Source organism: Pogona vitticeps, chromosome 2 (assembly GCF_051106095.1).
Source record: "Pogona vitticeps strain Pit_001003342236 chromosome 2, PviZW2.1, whole genome shotgun sequence".
Taxonomy (NCBI): domain Eukaryota; kingdom Metazoa; phylum Chordata; class Lepidosauria; order Squamata; family Agamidae; genus Pogona; species Pogona vitticeps.
The window spans coordinates 210,944,340-210,967,168 of NC_135784.1; the positions used below are offsets into that span (position 1 = coordinate 210,944,340).

The 22,829-nt window shown below is 41.5% G+C and overlaps 1 protein-coding gene and 1 long non-coding RNA gene across 4 annotated transcripts in view; both read right to left on the bottom strand.

The window, feature by feature from the left end:
• Positions 1–22,829, bottom strand: part of SVEP1 (sushi, von Willebrand factor type A, EGF and pentraxin domain containing 1) — a 160,449-nt gene that overhangs the window by 108,407 nt on the left and 29,213 nt on the right. For all 3 annotated transcript variants that reach the window (XR_013541414.1, XM_020791136.3, XM_072992019.2), the window contains exons 4-5: positions 8,656–8,814; positions 6,955–7,134 (exon numbers count right to left, since the gene is read on the bottom strand). Coding sequence is in view for 2 of the 3 variants with exons in the window: in XM_020791136.3 (XP_020646795.3) it covers positions 6,955–7,134; positions 8,656–8,814 (339 nt within the window). In the remaining variant the exon portion in view is untranslated. The remainder of the gene's footprint in view (positions 1–6,954; positions 7,135–8,655; positions 8,815–22,829) is intronic.
• LOC144586540 (uncharacterized) lies at positions 11,971–14,163 on the bottom strand. The gene is made up of 2 exons (XR_013541415.1): positions 14,034–14,163; positions 11,971–12,119 (listed from the first exon to the last, which is right to left on the bottom strand). It is a non-coding gene; the product is annotated as an uncharacterized LOC144586540 (long non-coding RNA).

Sequence of the window (22,829 nt, forward strand, 5' to 3'; positions counted from 1 at the left end):
CAAATAAAATCCAATGAAAATCTCCTCCATATAAATTGCTTATCTCTAACTACTGTATTTTTCCATGTATAAAATGACATGTTTCCCTAAAATAAAGGAAAAAATTGAGGCTCGTTTTATACTCGGAAGTAAGGGGGAGGGATTAAAGCACTTTGATCCCTGCTCCTCCCCCCACGTTTTGCAAAGAAAATGGACGGGGAAAACGATTCCTTCTCCCTACATTTTCATTGCAAAAATCAGCTTTCCCCCTCCACATTTTGCAAAGAAAATGGAGAGGGAAAGCAATTTCTGCTTTCCCCCTACATTGTCGTTGCAAGCGTTTGGCAAAGAAAGAAATTTTAGGTTAGAAAAGTCTTATACATGGAAAATGCGGTATCACCGTTATTTACCAGGAAATGTAGGCAGGCCCTGATCTTAACAAGGGAAATTAGGAGTGAGCCATTCCCTTCTCAAATCACTCTCCTTGCCTGCGAATCTCAACTAGCAGAGCACAACCACTGTCTTCTCTTCAGATTGGCTTCTCAACTGTAAAAAAGGTAAAGGTTCCCCTTGACAATTAAGTCCAGTCATGTTTGACACTAGGGGCTGGTGCTCATCCCTGTTTGTATGCCAAAGAGGCAGTGTTTGTTCATACACACTTTTTCCATGGTCACTTGGCTGGCATGCCTAGACAAGAAACACCATTACCTCCCCACTGAGGTGGTACCTATTCATCTACTCGCATTTGCATGCTTTCAAACTCCTGGGTTGGAAGAAACTGGGACAAGCAACGGGAGTTCACCTCATCACACATATTTGAACTGCCAGCCTAGTGATTCAGCAGTTTAACTCGCAGTGCCACCTACGTCACATCTTCTCAAGTGTACCTGCTCCCTATACCCTATGAGAGGAGAAGAAATACATATATCTCTTATTCACTGTTTCCCTTCAAACCATTTCTTCTCACCTCTTATCCCTTCCATGTAAGCCATTTCAGGAATATTAAAAAGACACACCTATTTCTTTATTTCCCAGTGGGCTTTCAGTTTCAGAGGCACAACCATATTCAAAGAGATTCACAATAAATTCAATTTCTGGCCCTCCTAAGTTTTTTCAAGAAAAAAATGGAATAATTGCATAATCCTTTTAAAGTACGGGTGGTAGGAAACTTCTGTCCATAACCATCCCTTCATTATTTCCTTCATAGTGTTCTTCCTAGGAGTTTTCTCCATTTACTCTTCCTTGTAGTTTAAAACTCAAGGCAATTTAGAAACTTCTTGCAAACTGCCTGTCTCCCACAGCTACAGGATTCTAAAATTAGTAGCAGAAAAATAATATAGGGGGTTTGTGGATATTTATGATGTCTTAGCTAGCCATTGAATAAAGAGACATTCACACACATTCACATACTACTCTCTGAAGTATCAATCAAACTAAGGGTCTGATCACACAGGGAAACAGATTGCAATGTGGACCACTTGTGGAATGGTCTGGTGCAATTTATTTCCTGGCAATGACATGATGTACAAAGAAATGTATTTTGGCCTGACCCCAATCCATGCCCAAGCTGGACCTTTTTGGTCCAGCTCAAAGTTCCTTCAAAGCTGGGTGCCCATGTGTGCACGCCCACCTCTGCCTCTCTCCGTGCAGTGATCACATTAGGTTCCGGGTTCGGTTGCAATGGAACCCTGCATGAGCAGGGGGTTTGAGCGCATGAGCAGGAGCAAAGTCACGTGAGACACAGTCCCACCCAGCAGAAATGCTGGGTTCAACTGTAGGGCTACTACCTTTTGGGGCTGACTTGGAGTGATTCCCCAGAAAACAGAAGGGGTCAGTTTAAGGGACATTGTTTCCATTAAAGCAACGCTTTCCAATGCAATCATTGGAGACATTTGATTGCAATCTAATCAACTCTACAAATCCACAATTGTATATCTCTTAGCTGTAGTCATGGTCACAACAGAAACAACACCAGGAGGAGCAAAACAGCTCATGCAAGGATAATTTTATATGATTTCGTAATAAGAACTTTTAAAAAACAGAACAAAAACAGCAGAAGACAAAGCAGGAACCCAAACATCCATTTAACATCTGTGCATAAGGAATTTCTCACTGTTCAGTTCCAGAATGCAGACCTTCTTCACCCCCACATGCTTTCTGAATTTTTTTTTTGACAACTGATATGTACTAAATGATATTTAAAATGCATGGCCCTCTGGAACCATAGTTTTTACTGCAGCTATGTTTACTTTGGCAGGCTTGCTTACTTCTAGGTCACATTTTCATGTTTTAAAAAAGAGGAGAAGCACATAGAATTCTTCAGCTGTAATTTAGAGGCCTGATATCAGGATTATAAGATTTATGGCAGATTTAAGAATGATCAACAGATTCCTCAGCTTCCACCACAGGCAGAATACTTTACAATTCTCTGGGGAACATCAAGGGGCACACTGTTACACATAAATCTCTGTACCTCTTGCCTGTTTCTCCTCTAGTTGTAAACGTAGGAGTCTGTGGCTGATTACCATAATTCAGAATTAGCTGCCAGTTATCTAAAAGGACTGTCAATCTTTATTAGTATCCTCATACTTTGCTGATTCTGTCTTACTACAAAACAGATAGTCCTTGTTGGAAACGAAGAGCCTGATCCCACTGCCGGAATAAACTGGCAGAGGTCTCAAATCTTTTGGATTCTGGCTAACACAGAACCTGACACAACAGCCATTTTTAATTGTCAGTAGGACGAGGCTCTAAATGAAAAGAGATTATGTGGAAGGGACCCTGCTGCTGGCACTTCCATGAGCTTTCTACAAGGGTCATACTTCTGTGTCAGGGGACCCTTTTTCCTAACTCTTATACCAATTCTCACATAAAAGTGATGTATATTTGGTTTTCTGGTTGTAGTTCATTCACACTATTACTTCAGGATTTCCTCACAGGTCATTGTAGTGGAGTCAAATTTAGAATAAATGATTTAGTTCAGTCTTTATAAATGCCAAAATAAAATGACATCTGATTCAGGTCTATCCTTCATTTTTCCTGCTCTTTCATGTTTCTTTCCAAACACATAGGGTTGTACCAAAAACTGTGCTTTTGGTAGCAGAAAATACACCAATGGAGGAGCACGGAGGTTGCTTTGACCATGGAGGTTGGAGGACCCCCACCCTGAGCAAATTTGCAGGCAGGGGGGCTTGCAGGGAGGAAGGGAATTGCACAAGAAAATTACATAAGTAGAAGTCCATTCTCACCAAATCTGAACATGGATGCACAAGTGTGTGTGGACGCATACATGCACACACACACACACACACACACACACACAAACAGACAGACACACGTACATAAATACACAACCCAACCGTTTAATTTGGTATTCAATATGAAATCAGAACTCCCCACCTATTGCTGCAAATTGGACACACAAAGCACGAAAGTAACAAACTTAGGTCATATTTCTCCATGGCTGGCTAAGATTATGATTTTTTCTTTAAATCTCCCTTTATTCTAATGCATCTTGTGGATTTTTTTTGAACTGTGGCTTTTAAAAAAATATGTTTTAGTTGGTGGCATTTTTCTGAGGTGGGTGTGTAAAATATCAATGAATTATTAGCTTCACTGTAATCATTATTTCCTAGCTTATGCTTGATTTAGTTTTGCACAGTTGCTGAGCATTCCTTATCACACTTGTGACATATTTTGGCTCAGCAAAGCAGGTAGGACCAAATGAAGCTTGTCTAGTGTTATAGTATAACAGTGTGTAAAGGCATTAACACCCTTTCACTATTTTTTCAAAATATATATGATAAAAAGCTGCAAATGGGGGACATGCAGGGATTAATGTGATGGCCCATAAAACTCTTCCTTTGATCTCTCTTTTGCTTACAGCATGCCTCATTAGTATATGAGTGTAGAACAGCATTCACAGCACATGCTACAGTTGAAGCTAGTAGTAGGAAACATCTATATTAGCATAAAACAGATTTCAAAAGAAAGAAAACCCGTTGCATTTCAAGACGTTTCAGAAGCAATGGAAGAAAAGAATACAAGAGAAATGCTTAGCTCTACTTAAAGCCAATATTTTCCCCAGAGTAAAAAAAAGGCACACTTTTTTAAGGAACCTCCATATTTTTTTAAAAAGTCCTCTTTCAGGAAATAAGCAGAAAGGATGAGTTGTCCAGACACAGCAAAGAGATGACAACACTCAAAAATAAAATACAACTGTCAGCCCAGCAGTTCAACGAGTCGAGTATTGATTTGAAGTGTTGCATATAGGCAGTCCATATAGTCTGACTGAGGTTGTTAGTTGAGATTCCCTTGAAAAACTGGGGTTGAGGTATCATCTCTTGCTCAGACTTTAATCTGCCTGCCTACAATGTTGCCTGGATCTATTTTACATTGTACCACTATGTTTACGTATCTAAACTCTGTACACATTTATTTGTTGATGGATGTATGGCAAAGTGGGTTACATATTATTTTCCAGTTAAATTACACAGAATTGTTTCCTATGAAAAGAGTTACAAAAAACACAAATGAATGTAACACGAACGCTGTGATAAATACTGACATCAGGTTTACAAAACATTTCTGATTTCAGGAAGACTGCTGAAATTTACTGAATAACGTTCAGTTATTTTTACACTGAACTGAAATTTTGGCAATATTGACAGTAAAATATGTAACACTGGAAAAGGAAGATTATTGATAGGTGAAATATTGTTCTCACCTAAAATAAATCTGGGCAAAATGCAACCAACTGTCTGTAGGCAGTCGCCAGGGGCATTTTGGAAGCCCTTTTGGCTATCTGAAAGCCCCTCAAATTCAAAAGATGCTCCTCCAAGTTTATTTTTTTAAAGGTCCATCTTGACCCCCCAAAAAAAGCCTGCTCCTGAGGTGGGCAGCAGATTACCTTGATCCGAAAGAAACTACAAGTGCCCACTCATGTGATTCCTGGTTGATTTTTTTAAAGACACACAAAGCAAACAAAAACCCATAGGACAATTAAAAAAACATGTAAGACAGACAAAACATATAGATGGGTAGGTATTTTCCATACAAACATACAAATATATCCTTTATATAATTCTGACTGCAATAGATCTTATACCCTATTCCCATACTACATCATGTTATGCCCGTGTGTATCTACACAGTATTATATTTCGTATCTCCGTTTCAAATATCTAATTCAGTATCTAACATTCTATATATCTATTTGAAACAGAGATACGAAATATAATATATATATAATGTGCACATTATGTGCATGAAAATACTGTAATTTAATTGTATAGCATGTGGAAAAAAAGAACCACATATCATGTGCAAAATCATGCGTACAGTCAAATTACCAGCTTCCAGCCAAATCTTGCACTTTTGCACTTTGATTAATGTAGATAGATTTTGTCAGAATCTGTAAAGTAAAAAGCTGAAATAAGAGTTTAACATCCCTTTTGGAGAGTTTATAGCAGTGGCTGTTATTTCTTTGGCTTGCACATATAGCACAAAGTCATGGGTCTGAAGCTGCTCTTTATATCCTTATCCCCACCCAACCTCCAAAAATACAGAAGATTAAAAAAAAAGCCAAGCAATGAGCCTCGTGGTGCAGTGGTTAAACTGCTGTACTGCAGCCAAAGCTGTGCTCACGACCTGGGGTTCAATCCCCAGTAGCTGGCTCAAGGTTGACTCTGCCTTCTATCCTGCCAATGTCAGCAAAATGAGTATCTAGCTCGCCGGGGGTGGGGTGGGGCAATGTGTAGCCTGCATAATTAACTTGTTACACCATCCAGAAAATGCGTGAAGCACTATGGGGCGGTGTATAGGCAGCATGCTTTGCTTATAATAATGATGATTGATCATTTCACTCAAAATATGCATTTTCTCACTAGGTGAGTCTTTATCCTTTTCATTTTCTACTGATTTATACTCAATGGCTTAGGTAGGGAGGTGGTTTTCTTGGGGCTCTTGAGGGAGGGAGGGAGAGTGCCAAGGGGTTTGGATGGGTGGATGTGGTTTGTTAAGGAGGGTGCACCATTTGCACCATGGACCGTGGTAAATCTGACACTGAAAAAAACTCAGTGGTGCCCCCTTCCCTTGTTGATGCCCTAGGCACATCCTTATTTTGCTTAATGGTTACTCTGGGGCTGGCCCATGTAGTAGGAGTTCATTTGTCTAAGGCGTCACACTTTGAAAAATAAAGCTAGCATCAAACATGCTTCACATAGGACATTTATTCATTAAGACTTGGGGAGTTGTTTAACACAGAGGGCCACATCTCATGTTGCAGATTGTGGGGCCACAAAGGCATGCATACACATGCATACAACACAGACTTTTTCCAGCTCTTTCCCTCCCACACATATGCACCAGAGCCATAAACGGAGAATTACACCTTTCAAACATTCCCTCTAGGCTAGGGCACACACTATTGCATCAGGCACGCACCACCGCATTAGGAACATGTAGCCGAGTGAGTGCTAATTCCCATTTGCTTCTGGTTGTTGCATGGTCAGTCTCATAACAGACTCCCAAAGAGGAGAAACAGCTGAGTGACTATTGTCACAAGCACCCTCTCCCCCAACAGAATTCTGCCCAACATATTTAGGCTCAGATCATGTGACTAATCCCCTAATTTTGCATATAACTACAGTTTCACAGCGTTCCGTGCCTAAGTTGCACTGGCCATGTGACCACGGAAGATTGTCTTCGGACAAAACGCTGGCTCTATGGCTTGGAAACGGCTGGACAAAAAAATTGTCAAGGGGAACCTTTACCTTTACCTTTACAATTTCACAATTTATGCCCACATATGTGGCATTTTACATTTATACATACATGGATGCCTCATGGCAGCCATGCCCAGTGGACAGGGGAGAAGGTGCAGTACAGCTCACCACAGATGGGAGACACTGGAGGAGCAAACAACCAAATTCAAGCTGACAACAGAAAAACTGCCTGTTCTTTCAGGCTTCCTACCCCTGCATGTTGTTTCTGAGCCAGACCATAGGCCATTTGGTTGGCAAAGCCGTATGCTGCTTCCCACGAGATCAAATCCTGTTTTACATCGGATTCCGCAGGCAGCATTGAAATAATTGTTGCAGACATTCTGGATAAAATAGCCATTTTCAGGTGGGTGCAGCTCAGGGCAGTGGACCACTAATTATAACAAGAAACAATTAGAAACAAGTGGTAACAGCTTACAGCATAATATATATCTACTCAGAAAAAAACTCCTGCAAACCTACAGGTGGTGTTTGCTTGTACTCACCATCAGAACAAGTTCATTTAGTCAGTGATGACGAAAATCACAGGGCCATACTCTGCCTACACTTGGTCTACATAACTGCAGCCCTAATTGTCCTATACCATTCGTAATTTGGCTACATTTTTGGCTAAAACTGAAAAAGGCACACACAGCAATTTGACATTTTTAAAGATCCTTCTGCATAAACTAAAACAACATTTGGATGCTACTGCAGTCCAAGCAGATCTCTCTCTCTCTCTCTTTTTAAAGCAGTGCTGAAAAACCTTCTTAGAAATCTTAAAAATTTCTGGAAAATTCTAAAGAAAGAGTGAGCAGTTTCTGTACATTAGGACCACCATATCTTCAGTGATATCAGTTTCAAACCCCCCACCGGCAAATGCTGAAAAATGTGGATTACAGTGAACACTAGACATAAGGTGGTCTCTTGCTCCCCATAGTGGCCAGTTCTGGTAACTTCATCTTTAGAAATACATACAGTACTTCTAGGAATTTTATTTTAATATTTTTAATACTTTCAGATGATAGATAAGTGAATCAGTGGATAATGATACAGTGGACAAGGAGTCCTACTGTAATTTCAAGGATAATCCTTGCCCCTTATCTCTGATGGCCACAGTCCCTTGACCCTAACACCCTGAAAATATGTTGGTCCTCCAAATCACAAATCATGCTACCAGAGCTTCTAGACAAAAAAAAAGACTGTGTGTGTGTGTGTGTGTGTGTGAGAGAGAGAGAGAGAGAGAGAGAGAGTGAGAGAGAGAGAGAGAGAGAGAGAGAGAGAGAGGCAAGGCCTGCTGTGGTCCTTATTGAACCACATGCCACTCTTGTTCTAGTGCTTTCTTTCTGGGAATTAGTTAAATATCTGAAAATCTCCCTACAACACATTTTGTCCACCCCTATTGTTGTGCTGTGCAACAAACACATAGATACTTGGGAGTATTAGTGACATTCTAAACTCTCCTTGTACTTGGGTTGAACGGATAGTGAATCGTGATGTGAAATTCTGAACTTCTCTGCAATGGGACATGGATTACATGGAAAGATATGGGGGGGGGGAGTCCTCAGCAGACACAGTGGTTTGGAGAGCCACATGGCGCAGTGGCAAAACTGCTATACTGTGGCCAAACCTGTGCTTATGCCTTGGAGTTCAATCCTAAGTAGCCAGCTCAAGGTTGACTTAGTCTTCCATCCTATTGCTGGGGGTGGTGGTGGTGGTTTGGCAATGTTTAGCCTGCATAATTAACTTGCAAAGTGCCCAGGGAGTGCTTTAAGTGTTATGGAGTGGTATATAAGCAGCACACTTTGCTTTTTAAAGAAAGAAATCTCTGCAGAAGAACAAAACCAAATGCTAGCTTAAAGTAACATTAATCACAATATTAATGTTTCTCCATTTTCTTTTGGGAAAAGTTTACCTTCACATGTCTGGCCTCTGGAGCGATACCCTTCTTTGCAAACACAGTCCTCAACAGAGGTACTTCCTGGTGGGGAGGTGTGATTTTCATCCGGACATGACAGGCAGGTGGTAATTCCACCTGGCAAACCTTCAGGCTTGTATGTCCCTGGTGGGCAGGCTATAAAGCAAACATATATGCAGTAAAAGAGAAGTCAGAAAGAATTTGCCAAAACATTTTGCATTGCCATTTCCCACCTTCTGGACATCTTCCAGTCCTAGTTCCCAAGAGTTACGCCAAATGTCTCCATGCATTTTATTTATATCTTACAGCAAAGTACATGACCAGCAAAAATGACTCTCACAAAAAAAGTAACTGAAATGTATGGTTTGCAGGGATTTTTCTCTGTTCCTGGCATGTTTTACCAAGGTGGTAAATTATTTTGATTTATTCTGCCTATATTGCCAGTTTTTGTTTTTTTTTTAATCTGGTACATACACAAAATCCTGCTTTTCCTTTTCTCACCCCCATTTTATAACTTGCTCTAGTGCAAAGTGATAAGTAATGCTACAGAAACCCATTCAAGAAGGTTATTACAGTAAAGATGACATATTAAATGACTTTATTCAGTGAACTCAATCAAAGTGGAACATAATCCTTCCAGAGCACTTTCTGCAGCCAATGTTAATAACTGGACAGATTAAGAAGGTTCATGAAATGCCTGGCACAACTATAGATCTTTGCGGCCTATCAGTGCTGGCTCTCTCTCTATTTTATTTTACTTTATCTTTTTTACCCAGAGTAAACAGTGCTTATTCAAACACTTCAGGAAAGCAAGGACTGAATAGAAAAATATTGTAAACAGAAAATACCCTTCATAACTGTGTGGAATCAGAAATTCTGCAGCCCATCCTGCAGTCCCCAGCAGCTTCTCACAACTGAAGGAATTCTACAAGAGCCTTGGGACCCTCAAGGGAAATTAGAAATATTTTATTTCTGAAAATTCTCAATGGCTGATGATGTCACTCATCTTACATTGCATAGAGGTGTGAACAGCATTTCAGCTATTGCTGTATAATCATTTTTTATTACAAAATTATTGCCTCAGTGTTGATATCTTTGTATAAGCTATTTTCTTTGTCACGGAATACAACAAAGGCATGCAGTTTTATATTAGAATGTCTTCATCAGATTTCCAGCAACTGAAAGGAAAATATAGCAGTTTCTCATCTAAAGGTGTGTTCTGAAGTTTATTGAAATGGCTCAGCCTTAACACAGATGCAGCTATCCATGAACTGCTGGATAGCTCAGTGGTTTGGGTATCTGACTGTGGAGCCAGAGGTTGAGAGTTTGATTCTCCACTGTGCCTCCTTGACAGTGGCTCAAGAAAAGTGGTTCCATAGGCAAGGTTTTCCCCTTTCTGGCTTGCAAGGAGAAATTTGCAATCTCGTAAAGGTAGGCTGGGTTTTACCCTTATGAGCAGATAGGATAGCTTTAGCTGTTCATTAATTCAAGAAGGTTAATACAGCAAAAATGACATATTAAATGAATTTATACAGTGAACTCAATCAAAGTGGAAAATAATCCTTCCAGAACATTTTCTGCAGCCAATATTAATAACTAGTTAGATTAAGAAGGTTCATGAAATGCTTGGCCTTTTTATTGTTGTTTTGCATCCTGTAATCCTGGATCCACAGGTGTTTGACATGGAACTGTTTTTCCCCCCTAAATTTTGTATTATTCTTCATTTTCTTACTTTCCCTTTTGTTTTAAAATAAACTTTACAAATCCTTTCAAGCCTATGTCTGAAGGGGAGATGTGTAGTATAAACTATCCAGTCCTGAACTACAGTCAAGCTACTGAGTTAGTCTGGTTGAAATCTATGGGATCTGGTGGCTACCTATCAAAGTTTAAATGCTGAAACCCTGGAGTATACACCTGATGTGGTGGAAGTGTGTTGGAGAATAAATGGATTCCCTCCAGGTTTCATAGCATTCATTCCTTTTGTTCCCTCTGGGCGCTCCTACCCTGAACCGGGGAACAGGTAGCTTGACAGAGTGGCTACAAGAAAGAGCCCAGGTGGCAAGAACTTTGACAGAGGGTAATGGAAGAAGTACTGTAAGGGATTATGGACATGGTGAGTATAATGTTGCCACAAGAAGAGAGCTCCCTCAGAGTTGGGTATAACCCAAAGAGAGATATCCTTTCCAAACACGGATACCCACACATCCTAGCTATGCATTTGCCATAGCCAAAGTGGGTGGGGATGCGGCACAGATATGGGTTCTCCAGGAAGGCTTACAGCCTGAGACAAAATGATTGGCAGCCACCAAAATCTTTTGGAGAATTGGTATGGGTCTTTCAGTGAGGTGGACATATATCATCAGAGGTTGCCACCTCACTGCCTTATGGGCTAGACCTTGTACCAATATTACCTTCCTAACTGTAGCTTCTGTTGTAAAGGAAATCAACCCTGAGTGCTCACTGGAAGGACAAATCTTGAAGCTGAGGCTCCAGTACTTTGGCCGTCTCATGAGAAGAGAAGACTCCCTGGAAAAGACCCTGATGTTGGGAAAGTGTGAAGGCAGGAGGAGAAGGGGACGACCGAGGATGAGATGGTTGGATAGTGTCATCAAAGCCACCAACATGAATTTGACCCAACTCCATGAGGCAGTGGAAGACAGGGGGGCCTGACGTGCTCTGGTCCATGGGGACACAAGGAGTTGGACACGACTAAATGACTAAACAACAACAATTGTAGCTTAAACCACCCACAACCAAACACTGGCCAAAATGGCCAAATCCCCATTGATCCAATGGGCCTACTCTAGAGCAATATACTACACTAAGTAACAGGAGTTTAGCCATTGTAATGTGGAATGCTCCTATTCAGGATTTCAACCAGCCACCCATCTTCATTTCCAGGGAATTTTATTTCATTCCCCCAAGTGCTCAACTTTCTGTGACCACTGGACGTGCTTATTGCAATGTGCGGAGCTTGTCTGTTCCCCCACAGGATTTTTTTTCGCTTACAGTTATTTTGGGAAGACATAACTGCTTTCTTAAAGACTGCCAACATACATCTCTTATAGTTGAATAGCATCATTTTGACTATAACATGAAATACAATTAGAAAATGAGTTTGCCATGAATCCACATAAAGAATGCTACTGCTCCAGCCCCTGTACACAGCTGCATGAATCCGGATGTCAATGTTCCTAGGTACTGCTTGATAATGTGTTGCCTCTGTCCTCAACATTTAAGGCTTTTGTGGAGGAATTTAAGCACTGTGGTTATCTGAAAATGCAATATGGCTGAAATTGGAAAGAAGAGTTTGTGGCAACAAAATTGCGGCCTTTGGGTCTTTCAAGAAACCACATAGTTCATTTTCCATGAAATTGAATTTTCACCCCCCACCCTTTCCCAAGACAAATAAAAGAAGCCTTGTTCCCAGTACAATAGGGTAATCAGAGGACATGGAAGAACTGTTAAAAAAAACACAGAAAAACATGTTATGCACCCTTGATAACTGCTTTTATAAATTCTCAAATGTACTTTTTAGGCAGTCACACAGTCATATAGTCTTCAGTGCTTTCAGAAAGGAACAGCAGATTAAATGGTATGGAATGGACAAATATTCCCTTACACAGCAATTTGTAAGAACTAATTTATTATAATGCTTAATGATAAAATTGATCCATTTTTATAATTCATTCACTCCGAAGTTTCACTCATATTTTAAATAGCATCTAGATCATACAAAGAAGGTTAACTTTAAAAGCTGATCAGCAATCCCACCAAAAGGCAGCATAACCTTGAGGAAAAGTTCAATAATAGTGAGCGCTGCGGCACAGTTGTTAAACTGCAATACTGCAGTCAAGTCCATTTTAAGATGAGATAGAGAGGTGCCTCGACTATTAGAATACTGGAAAATATTCATCAAAAAATTACCATGCTCATGTCATCTACACAGACCCTCCATGCACCAAGCACATTTGTGGGTGGGTGTGCTTAAGTAAGCTTATTAAATTGCACTGACACTCAACCTTAATCAAAGCCATCCTTAGCAACTTAAAGTGGGGAGAGTGATCAAAGCCTAACATCAAAGCACGAAGCAATATTAAAATATAGCCAAAGCTCTAATTTTTATAATTAAGGTTAAACCTCTAATTCATGGTAAAGTATATCCCATAATTAAGATCAAGGGGTCAAAATTTACTGGCATATATAATAGTTGCTATGACTGAACAACTACTACTAGTCAATCTATTCTCCTTCACCCAGATTTCAGTTAGCAGAGGACCTATTGTTACATGAGTGACTAAACCAGACTCATTAGCACATATAATATAGCTCTACTTACTGGGACTTCTTTTATTACAGCAGCACTGGCTAGAATGTCTGTCACACACCCAAACAGACTACCCAATGGCACTGTAATAAAAAAGACAAAAACCTTGTGGTTCTTCAACTCAATATTTTTTTAAAAAGGGCAATACCTTTATTGAACCATTACAATCTTACAGATATGGGCTAGCTTTCCGGTCCTGGAAGACTTCTAATCAGGTTGAGCATTACATAGTTGGGAGAGCAGGGGTGTTGCCGAAGAAGCAGAAAAGTCCCCAAATCATCATGGCCAGATGTAGGAGCTAAACTTTCTTTTTAAAAGCAAGTTCCAGAAAGGAGGCTGCAGCCCTGCAAAGTCAGCTGGAGGTGGCAAATTTGTTTTTCCGAATCTTGATAGACAAACAGCTGCCGTTCATTCAGCACTCCCTCACTGCTTTATTTCAAAGCACAAGGCTCCCTTTGGGCTGGGAACAGAGGTACACAGAAACATGGCAAGCCCTATAACAGGCAAAACCGAGACAATTTTTTCAGAACATATAAAGTTCCCAATGTATTGGTTATCCATGACTGCTGTAGACAAAAATTTAATATAAAACAGAGTGAATTAGCTGTGCTGATTTGAAATGTAAACATTTCCTAGCCAGGAACAGATATAAAAATGTGGTATAAAGGGGCTTTCAAATTCAGTCAGTCACTGGCGTGAAAATCTCTTGGTCTGTTGAACTCTAGGCACATCTGGTTAAATTCCCCTGAAACAATCACTTTAAACCTGAGTCCTTCTGTTGGACGAGACTCCCATCAACCCTGCCCATTGTCCTTGCTGATTAGATGTTATGGGAGTCATAGTATGACAACATCTGGAGGGTTATAACTTGCCCTGGGGCATCTTATAAAAATAGGTCACTAGGAAATAGCAACAACCAGTCTACTCAACCTCCTGCTCTCCAGTTCTCCATCCTTCCCAGCTCTCGATGTATAAGATAATATTAATTTTGACCTAAGGAAACTCTTTTCAGGGTTTTCCAGGTAGAGAATACTTAGAAGTGGTTTACCATTCTCTTCTTCTGGGGGGCAACCTAGGACTGTGCAGCTTGCCCCAAGACCGGCAGGCTCTTCTCCCAAGAAACACAGTGGGGAATCAGACTTTCAAACTCTGGGTCCACAGCCAGATACATAAATCACTGAACTATCCAACCAGCTATGGATGCATAAGACAGAGGATGAGAATATAAAATAAGATAATGAAGCTCTCACTGGTTTAATTATTTAGCTTTGTAAGACTTATAAAATCCCTTCCTGAACACTACACTAGGCATGAAAAGGGTTATTATTCACAGTCAAGAACATAAGCCACCCTTGGAGAAAGGAAAAGAAGTAAGAAAAACAAATTCCAGGCATCAAAGTAGCTGGACTATAATGCTGTTTGGATAAGATATTGGAATATTATTAGCATATCACAAAAGAAAAGAAACCCTGTAAGAGTCATCAAAAGTTCAGGGAAAGTCAACAACTGGTTTCTATCCAGCTACACACATTCATCTATCAAACTCACTCTAGTGGCTCATGTGAGCCTAACTTTACTTTAACAAATTTTAAATATCTGAACAGTGGCATGAACTCAGTAAGCTAGTCTGTGGATTTAAGAAGTTTCAGACTTTTGTTTCCTGAAAATGATATAGAGTCACTAGAACACATACAACCATTTTTTAAATGTTAACTTGCAGAAGTGACTCATTTAGTTTCTTTTTAAAAAATGTTTGCTTTTAAAAAATGGTGATTTAAATCTTTTTTAAAAAATCAATTTTTAAAAATTTATATTGTGATTTACAGTATATCAAATCGGCCCTGAGTTGGGGCAGCTGATATTCACCATTCTGATTTACCTATTTTGTCATATCCCATACTTCTTGAGAATTTTTTTCTCTCTCTTAAGACAGCAGGCCACTTAAGAGAGAACAATTTGAGAAAAAAATTGAGTGCTCTGGGGCATCATTAGAAGGAAAAAGCAGCACAGATGATGTTAATATGCTAATGTGTTGCCTCCCAGCTCATGTTCTGACTTCCCTTTAAGAGACACTGAAACTCCAGAAAGCTGGTGTTTACATCCATCACTACTCTTCATCATCCCTTTTAAATACAATAGTTATTGATGTTATACTGCTATATATCTGGCTCTGAGAGACAAGACTTCTAGAAACCTCTTCATTCACCAAGTGTAGATAGCAAACTTTTCCATCTAGTATCTCCTCTAGTTCCCGCCTGCATTTACATTTGCCTCGCAATAAGCCCCTTTCTAAATGGAATCAATTTAGAAATAACAAGGTAGTCACATGTTATTTGGGTATGTGTGTGCATCCTCTTGGGAAAACCTTTAATTCTTTTTTTCAGCCGTGCTGTATCTCGGTTGCGGGGGCTACACTGGCTTTTAGAATCATTGCATGTGAGGCTTTGTCCTGCTCCCACCTGGCCTGCCCTCACACTGGCCACTTGCCCCTGCTGTTGCGGTGAGGTAAAAGAGAAGGACAGAGAGGGTCTGCTGGCAAAGCAGCTTCTCCCTTTAGAAAGCCTGGCAGCTTCTGTTCCTTGACTGGTCCTGTTGTTCCCTGGGAGGCAGAGAGAAGCAGCATTTAGGAAAAGAAGCACAGAGAGATAGAGCTGCTAGGGACTAGAAGGAGAAGGAAGCCAGGGAATGGCTCCTGAAAATATTATGTTCCTTTTTGGCTCCAAAGAACGGCAATGGTTTGTGGATGATCCTACATAAAAATCATGTGGCCTATGAGGTTCTGTGCCTCAGATCCTCCCCCCTTCCCCCCCCTCAAACGCAGCACTTTGCTCCTCCAACCCTGCTCCTCAGTCTTTCTCACTTGCCTCCCTCAAGACTGGACAATCTCTCTCTCTCACTCACTCACTCACTCACTCACTCACTCACTCACTCACTCACTCACACACGAGGGGGGGGGAAGTGACACATTTCCTTGGCAAAATAATCCGTGCTTCCTTTCACATCATAGAGACACTTTATTTTAAACTTTAAAAAAAAAAAAAGAACCCAATTCAACGGTGTTTCTTATGGTCAGTAGAATCAAGCCCCTAGACTAATTCACACATGCGACCACTCCAAAGCCCAGAGGTTATATTAATTATATAACTGCCAATTTCAAACATATCACAGAAGGTATTTTTGCTATAGGACGTCAGCACGGTTTCTATACAGTCCCTTCAAAAACAAAGAGCAGCTCAAGAGATTACCATGTTTGATCTAACTGATGCTGCTTTCACCTTGGAGAGGAATGACAAATGTGAGTGAGAAGGACAGTCTCTTTCCACAAAAGTGTGCTTCCTTGGCGGGGGCAGTAGTGTCACTTAGATTCAGTTAGCTGCTCCTTCCCCTTAGCTAGTATCAGTGGTGTGCTTTTGCTGAAAATATTTTTCCTGTTCTCCTACCAGTTCCCCAGATCCTCCACATTTTGACAGCTAGTTCAGACTCAGGAATTCTCATTGTGTGGACATAAGAGTATATTCCCTTGTAGGTTAAATCTTACAGAGAGATAGATAAGGAGGAACTCCCCAGATCAAGAACAAGAGTTCAATATCTTATTGGACTTGTGCCTAGCAAGTCCTTAAATCTCAGCTATGTTTTCTTACTGTACTCTGCAAAATTAGGTTCTGAAACCTGAAAATGAAAACCAGTACTTTAAAAATAAAAACAGCCACTAAAGTATTCATTCTAAGCTTGCTTGCACCATCATCACTACGAAGTATAAGGTTTCCTACTTATATTTTATTTTCTTCCCCTGCATAGGACATATGTTAATTATTATTTTTTAAGAAATAGAGCAAGACTTGAGAAAGATTAAATCATGTTTACAGGATTAATTTAAGCGCTTCAGGCTGAATGTTATGACTTGTGCACACAACTTCCCTCCAATAAGCACATCTGCTGCAGATGGCAGACCTTTGTAGGCATCTCGCATATGCCACCTTTTAAAAATTCTGTTTGCTGATGCCCTGCTGATTGTTTCTGCAAAAGACAGAAAAAAGAAAAAAGTGCGGAGATTGCTAAATGCAACTATAAAATCTTATGATTTTATACTGTGCATCTTCAAAAGCAGACAATAACCACATGTTCAGATTGTGATGAATATAAGGATTTTGATGTCTTGCCCATTATAGGCTTCAGAGTGGAGCTGAGTCAAAATTTAATTTTGTTTGGATACTCAGATAAATGGAGAAATTTCACATTGAAAATTAAATTTGCATAAACCAGCCATCTTTACTCTATAGCTTAATCTACACCAGATGTGTTTGACTGTTAATGCAAATAGTTATAACAGCTAAACTAAAGACTTTCTCATTTCACTTACAAGAACTTTGGGAACTGAAACAATAAGTATTTTTACTCCTGCAAACACTTTAAGCCATTCATGATTAATATTTCTGGAATCTTCAAATGAATTGTGCCAATAACTTACTGACAGCCGAGCCATGTCTCTGTCTTCAGGCAAATGTTGAAAAACAGATCAAATCAGAGTAAGAGTTTTATTTTTGTCTCTATTCTCTCACTCAGCCTAGTTTATTGAACCTTACTGAAATATTATAGTATTACACTATTAGGATTGAATTTGTATGTGATTACAGAAATGTGATTGCTGTATGGGCTTTGATTAACTAGGCCACCCACTTAGGGTGCTTCAGAGCACTACCAAACATAGGTGTTTGCATTTCTCCAACAATTTGCAGACTTTTTAAAAAACAGACATTCAGAAACATTTACATAATGTCATGGACTCAGGGACAAGATGCAAGGCAGGGCAGACCTGATCTGCATGCCCTTTATACATAGGCCCTTTATTCAGGTACTGAGAGCTTCTAAAGAGGTCCATTCACTTACCAAAACACAACAACAGAAGGACAAAAAACCCTAATCATCTTGACCTGGCATGAGCTCCATTTTCTTTACTAACTCTAGTCATTAAGAACACAAGGAGCTCCCTTATAGCATACCAGATTATATATCCAAGTAGCCCACTATGGTCAACCTTGATTTGCGATAGATTTTAAGGATCACATCACCTCCTATCTGATACTTTTAACTGAGAATGCCAGCAATCCAATGTGGAATACCAGGAATCAAACCCCTGTATGCAAAACATATGTTGTATCACTGAGCTATGATCAAAAACCCAGTTTAACATTTAAATTAAAAAAAAGTGGATGAACTCTCACTCCATTTCCACAAAAATGGAAACAATACACCATCAAGAGCTAAATACAGCTGAACTGAGAAGTGAACACTGATGGTGCTTTGTTACGGCTGAAAAGCTTTCATATTTAACACAAACAAGTCACGACTAATTCTAGCTCTCTGATTAGTGTATACATACAGTTATGCAAGTATTCAAAGGTCTGTTTATTGCAACTGTTCATTAATTCATTCCACATTTATAAGCGCAAGACCTCCATTATTTTTAGCACGAGGAAACCTTAAGTCTAGATGATGACTGACAGGGTTTGCAAAAACAAGAGGTTACCAGGAACATGGCTGGTAGAAATACAACAAGTTAACCTTTTTCACAATCCTTCCCCCACGATGCATATTACATGCAAATACAGTGGTGCCTCGCTAGACGATGATAATCCGTTCCACTGAAATCGCCTAGCGAAAAGCATTTCCCCATTGGAATGCACTGAAGCTTGTTTAATGCATTCCAATGGGGAAGAATCGTCGTTGTCTAGCGAACACTGGCCATAGGAAAGCCGCTTTGCGAACCGCCGATCAGCTGTTTAAACAGCTGTCTTACGAAGGTTAGGTCCCGAAAGCACCCGTTTTGCAAGCACGGAGGGAGCTGTCAAAATCGTTGTCTAGTGAAAATTGATTTGTGAAGCAGGGACCAAACATTGTCCAGCGAAATTCCCCCATAGGAATCACTGTTTTGCGAATCGCTATGGTTAGGCATCCTTCAGTCTCGAAAGACTATGGTACTGTGCTCTGTATGGAGGACTTGGAACAGCATCTAGTGTGGCTGAGGAGGCCGATTCGAGAGTGACAGTCTCTTCCACACTGAAGACAAATCCAATCTGTCCCCTGTCCAGCTCCCTGGTTTTGCTGCTTTTGTGACTTCCTCTTTGCCTCAGCCTGCTGGACAAGGGTCTCTTCAAATTGGGAGAGGCCGTGATGCAATGCCTGCCTCCAGGCTGAACACTCAGATGTCAGGGTTTCCCATCTGTTGAGGTCCATTCCTAAGGCCTTCAGATCTCGCTTGCAGATATCCTTGTATCACAGCTGTGGTCTCCCTCTGGGGCGATTTCCCTGCACTAATTCTCCATACAGGAGATCCTTTGGAATCCGACCATCAGCCATTCTCACGACGTGTCCAAGCCAACATAGACGTCGCTGTTTCAGTAATGTGTTCATGCTGAAAATTCCAGCTCGTTCTAGGACTACTCTGTTTGCAACTTTGTCCTGCCAGGTGATACCAAAAATCCGTCGGAGGCAACGCATATGGAAGGTGTTCAGCTTCCTCTCCTGCCGTGCACAAATGGTCCAGGACTCACTACAGTACAGGAGTGTGCTTAGGACACAGGCTCTATAGACCTGGATCTTTGTATGTGTCGTCAGCTTCTTATTGAGCCATACTCTCTTTGTGAGTCTAGAGAACATGGTAGCTGCTTTGCCAATGCGTTTATCCAGCTCGACATCCAGAGACAGGGTGTCAGAGATGGTTGAGCCCAGGTACACAAAGTCATGAACAACCTCCAATTCTTGTGTGGAGATGGTAATAGAAGGAGGTGAGTCCACACCCTGGCCCATGACTTGTGTTTTCTTCAGGCTGATTGTTAGTCCAAAGTCTTGGCAGGCCTTGCTGAATCGATTTATGAGTTGTTGGAGGTCTTCAGCAGAGTGGGCAACAATGGCTGCATCATCTGCAAAGAGGAAGTCCCGCATGCATTTCAGTTGGACTTTGGTCTTCGCTCTCAATTTAGAGAGATTAAAGAGCTTTCCGTCTGATCTAGTCCGGAGATAGACACCCTCGGTTGCAGTTCCAAAGGCATGTTTCAGCATGACAGCAAAAAAGATCCCAAAAAGTGTTGGTGTGAGGACACAGCCCTGTTTCACTCCGCTTCGGATGTCAAAGGGGTCTGATGTTGAGCCGTCAAAAACTACAGTGCCTTTCATTCCCTCATGGAAGGATCTGATGATGTTAAGGAGACGGGGTGGACATCTAATCTTGGGAAGTATTTTAAAAAGGCCATCCCTGCTAACCAGATCAAATGCTTTTGTAAGGTCTATGAAGGCCACTAAGAGTGGCTATTGTTGTTCCCTGCATTTCTCCTGCAGCTGTCGGAGGGAGAATACCATGTCAGTGGTGGATCTATTAGCTCGGAATCCACACTGTGATTCTGGATAGACTCTGTCTGCAAGAACCTGGAGCCTCTTCAGCACAACATGGGCAAGCAGCTTCCCTACAACGCTAAGAAGAGAGATGCCACAGTAGTTATTGCAGTCGTCCCTGTCTCCTTTGTTCTTGTACAATGTGACGATGTTTGCGTCCTTCATGTCCTGTGGGACTCCACCTTCCCTCCAGCAGAGACAAAAGACTTCATACAGTTCGGTGGTGATGATCTCCTTACAGCACTTCAGCACTTCAGCAGGGATGTTATCCTTTCCAGGTGCCTTGCCGGAGGCGAGGGAATCCAAGGCCGCTTTTATTTTTGCTAAGGTTGGTTCACTGTCCAGCTCTTCCAAGACAGGCAGGCACTCGATGTTATTTAATGCATCTTCAGTTATTACATTCTCTCTGGAATATAGCTCAGAGTAGTGCTGTACCCAGTGTTCCATCTGCTGTGCTCGGTCCTGGATGGGCACACCTGTAGCAGACTTCAAGGGAGCAGATTTCTTCTGCATTGGATCTAAGGCCTGCTTGATACCGTCATACATTCCTTTGATGTTACCTGTGTCCGCTGCTATCTGTATCTGGGAGCAGAGCTGGAGCCAATAATCATTGGAGCATCTCCTGGCAGCCTGTTGGACTTGGCTACAAGCAGCTCGAAGAGCTTGCAAGTTGTACTCGCTAGGACAGGCTTTGTATGCTGCTAGAGCTCTTCTCTTAGCCTCGATGGCTGGCATTAACTCCTCTGAATGGGCTTCGAACCAGTCAGCCATCTTTTTGGTCTTCTTGCCAAAGGTGGACAAGGCGGTGTTATAGACAGCGTTCTTGAAGTGTTCCCATCGTTCAGGTGCATTTACATTAGCCGGACCTGGGAGGGCTTCCTCGAGTGCTTGGGCGAATTCCTTCACTTTTCTTTGATCACGAGTCTTGCTGATATCAATATGTGGTCTTCCTTCCTTTTTTGTGTGATACAATTTCTTTGTTTGCAGTTTTACTCTACTACACACCAGGGAGTGATCAGTATCACAATCAGCACTCTGGTAACTGTGTGTGATCGTAATACTAGGGAGACTAGAACGTCTACTGAGGATCAGATCAAGCTGATGCCAATGCTTGGATCTTGGATGTCTCCAGGAAACTCTGTGTTGCAGCTTCGTATTAAAGAATGTGTTGCTGACACAGAGACCAAAATAACAGCAGAACTCCAGCAAGCGTTGGCCATTTTCATTCATCTTTCCAATGCCAAAATGGCCTAGACAGGTGGGCCAAGAATTATGATCAGCACCAACTCTAGCGTTAAAGTCTCCAAGAATGAACAGTGCCTCTCTTTCGGGGACTTTTTTGACAGTAGCTGCCAGATCGTCATAGAATTTGTCTTTCACTTCTGGAGTGGATGACAGTGTTGGTGCATATGCGCTAATGAGGGTTACTGGTCCTGCTGATGAGTGGAGCTGCAGAAACAGGATTCTTTCACTCCCCACAGTAGGTGGAACAATGCATCTCAGAAGAGTATTTCTGACTGCAAAGCCAACACCATATTCCCTGGTCTCATTCGATGGTTTTCCCTGCCAGAAAAATGAGAAGTTTTTTTCTTTGACAGATCCCGAGTCTGGCAATCTTGTCTCTTGCAGGGCAACAATGTCCATCTGCAGTCTACTTAGTTCCATGTCAATGACAGCTGTCTTGCGCACATCATCTATTTCTTGGAGGTCGTCAGGAAAGCCATAGTCAGGAAAGCCAGGGGTCATTGTCCGTACATTCCAGGTGCCCAGCTTAAGGGCAGAAGTTTTTTTACGATTGTTGCATGGTGCACGGTTATCGATCTGCTTGTCAGGTTTGACCCTAAACCCCACGCACCCCATGAAGTTAACAGACCGTGGCGAGGTAGCACCTTACTGGCTGGGGGCTGCCCAGCTTAAGGCGGGCGGTATCTACCTATTGAGGTGCAATGACCTCTCCCACCGTCAGAAGTAGCCCCTGGCGTCATGCTCTACGCCAATTGAGCAAAGACTTATAACCGGTAACTGCTACTACCCGTGTTGTTTCGACGCTGTATGCGAAGCTGGAGTGTCCTCTCCAGAGCACGAAGCCTGGGTAAAATAAAATGGAGGATAGGCTGTTACCCAAGCAGCAAATCCCCCCTCTCCACATCGCTGAAATAGTCCAGTGGAAAGGCAAGAGCCAGTACAACTGCTTCCAGTGACGTCGCAGGAGTTGGCAGAATGACACAAACTGCCTCCGGGACTCCAGCTCCGGATTTTGCCTCGAGGTTATCTCCTGAAGCCCTTTCCATAAGTGGATATAGCCACAAGGCAGTGGAGGTTTAAATTCAGAGTTTTCCTTCTCCTAGATGGGCTGCCTTCCAGGGCTGACGGGCCCCACCTACCCGGCCTCCTCTAATAGTGTGGAAGTATGCAATGTTAGTTGGCTTTCCTATCTGCTCATCCTCCTTCAAAG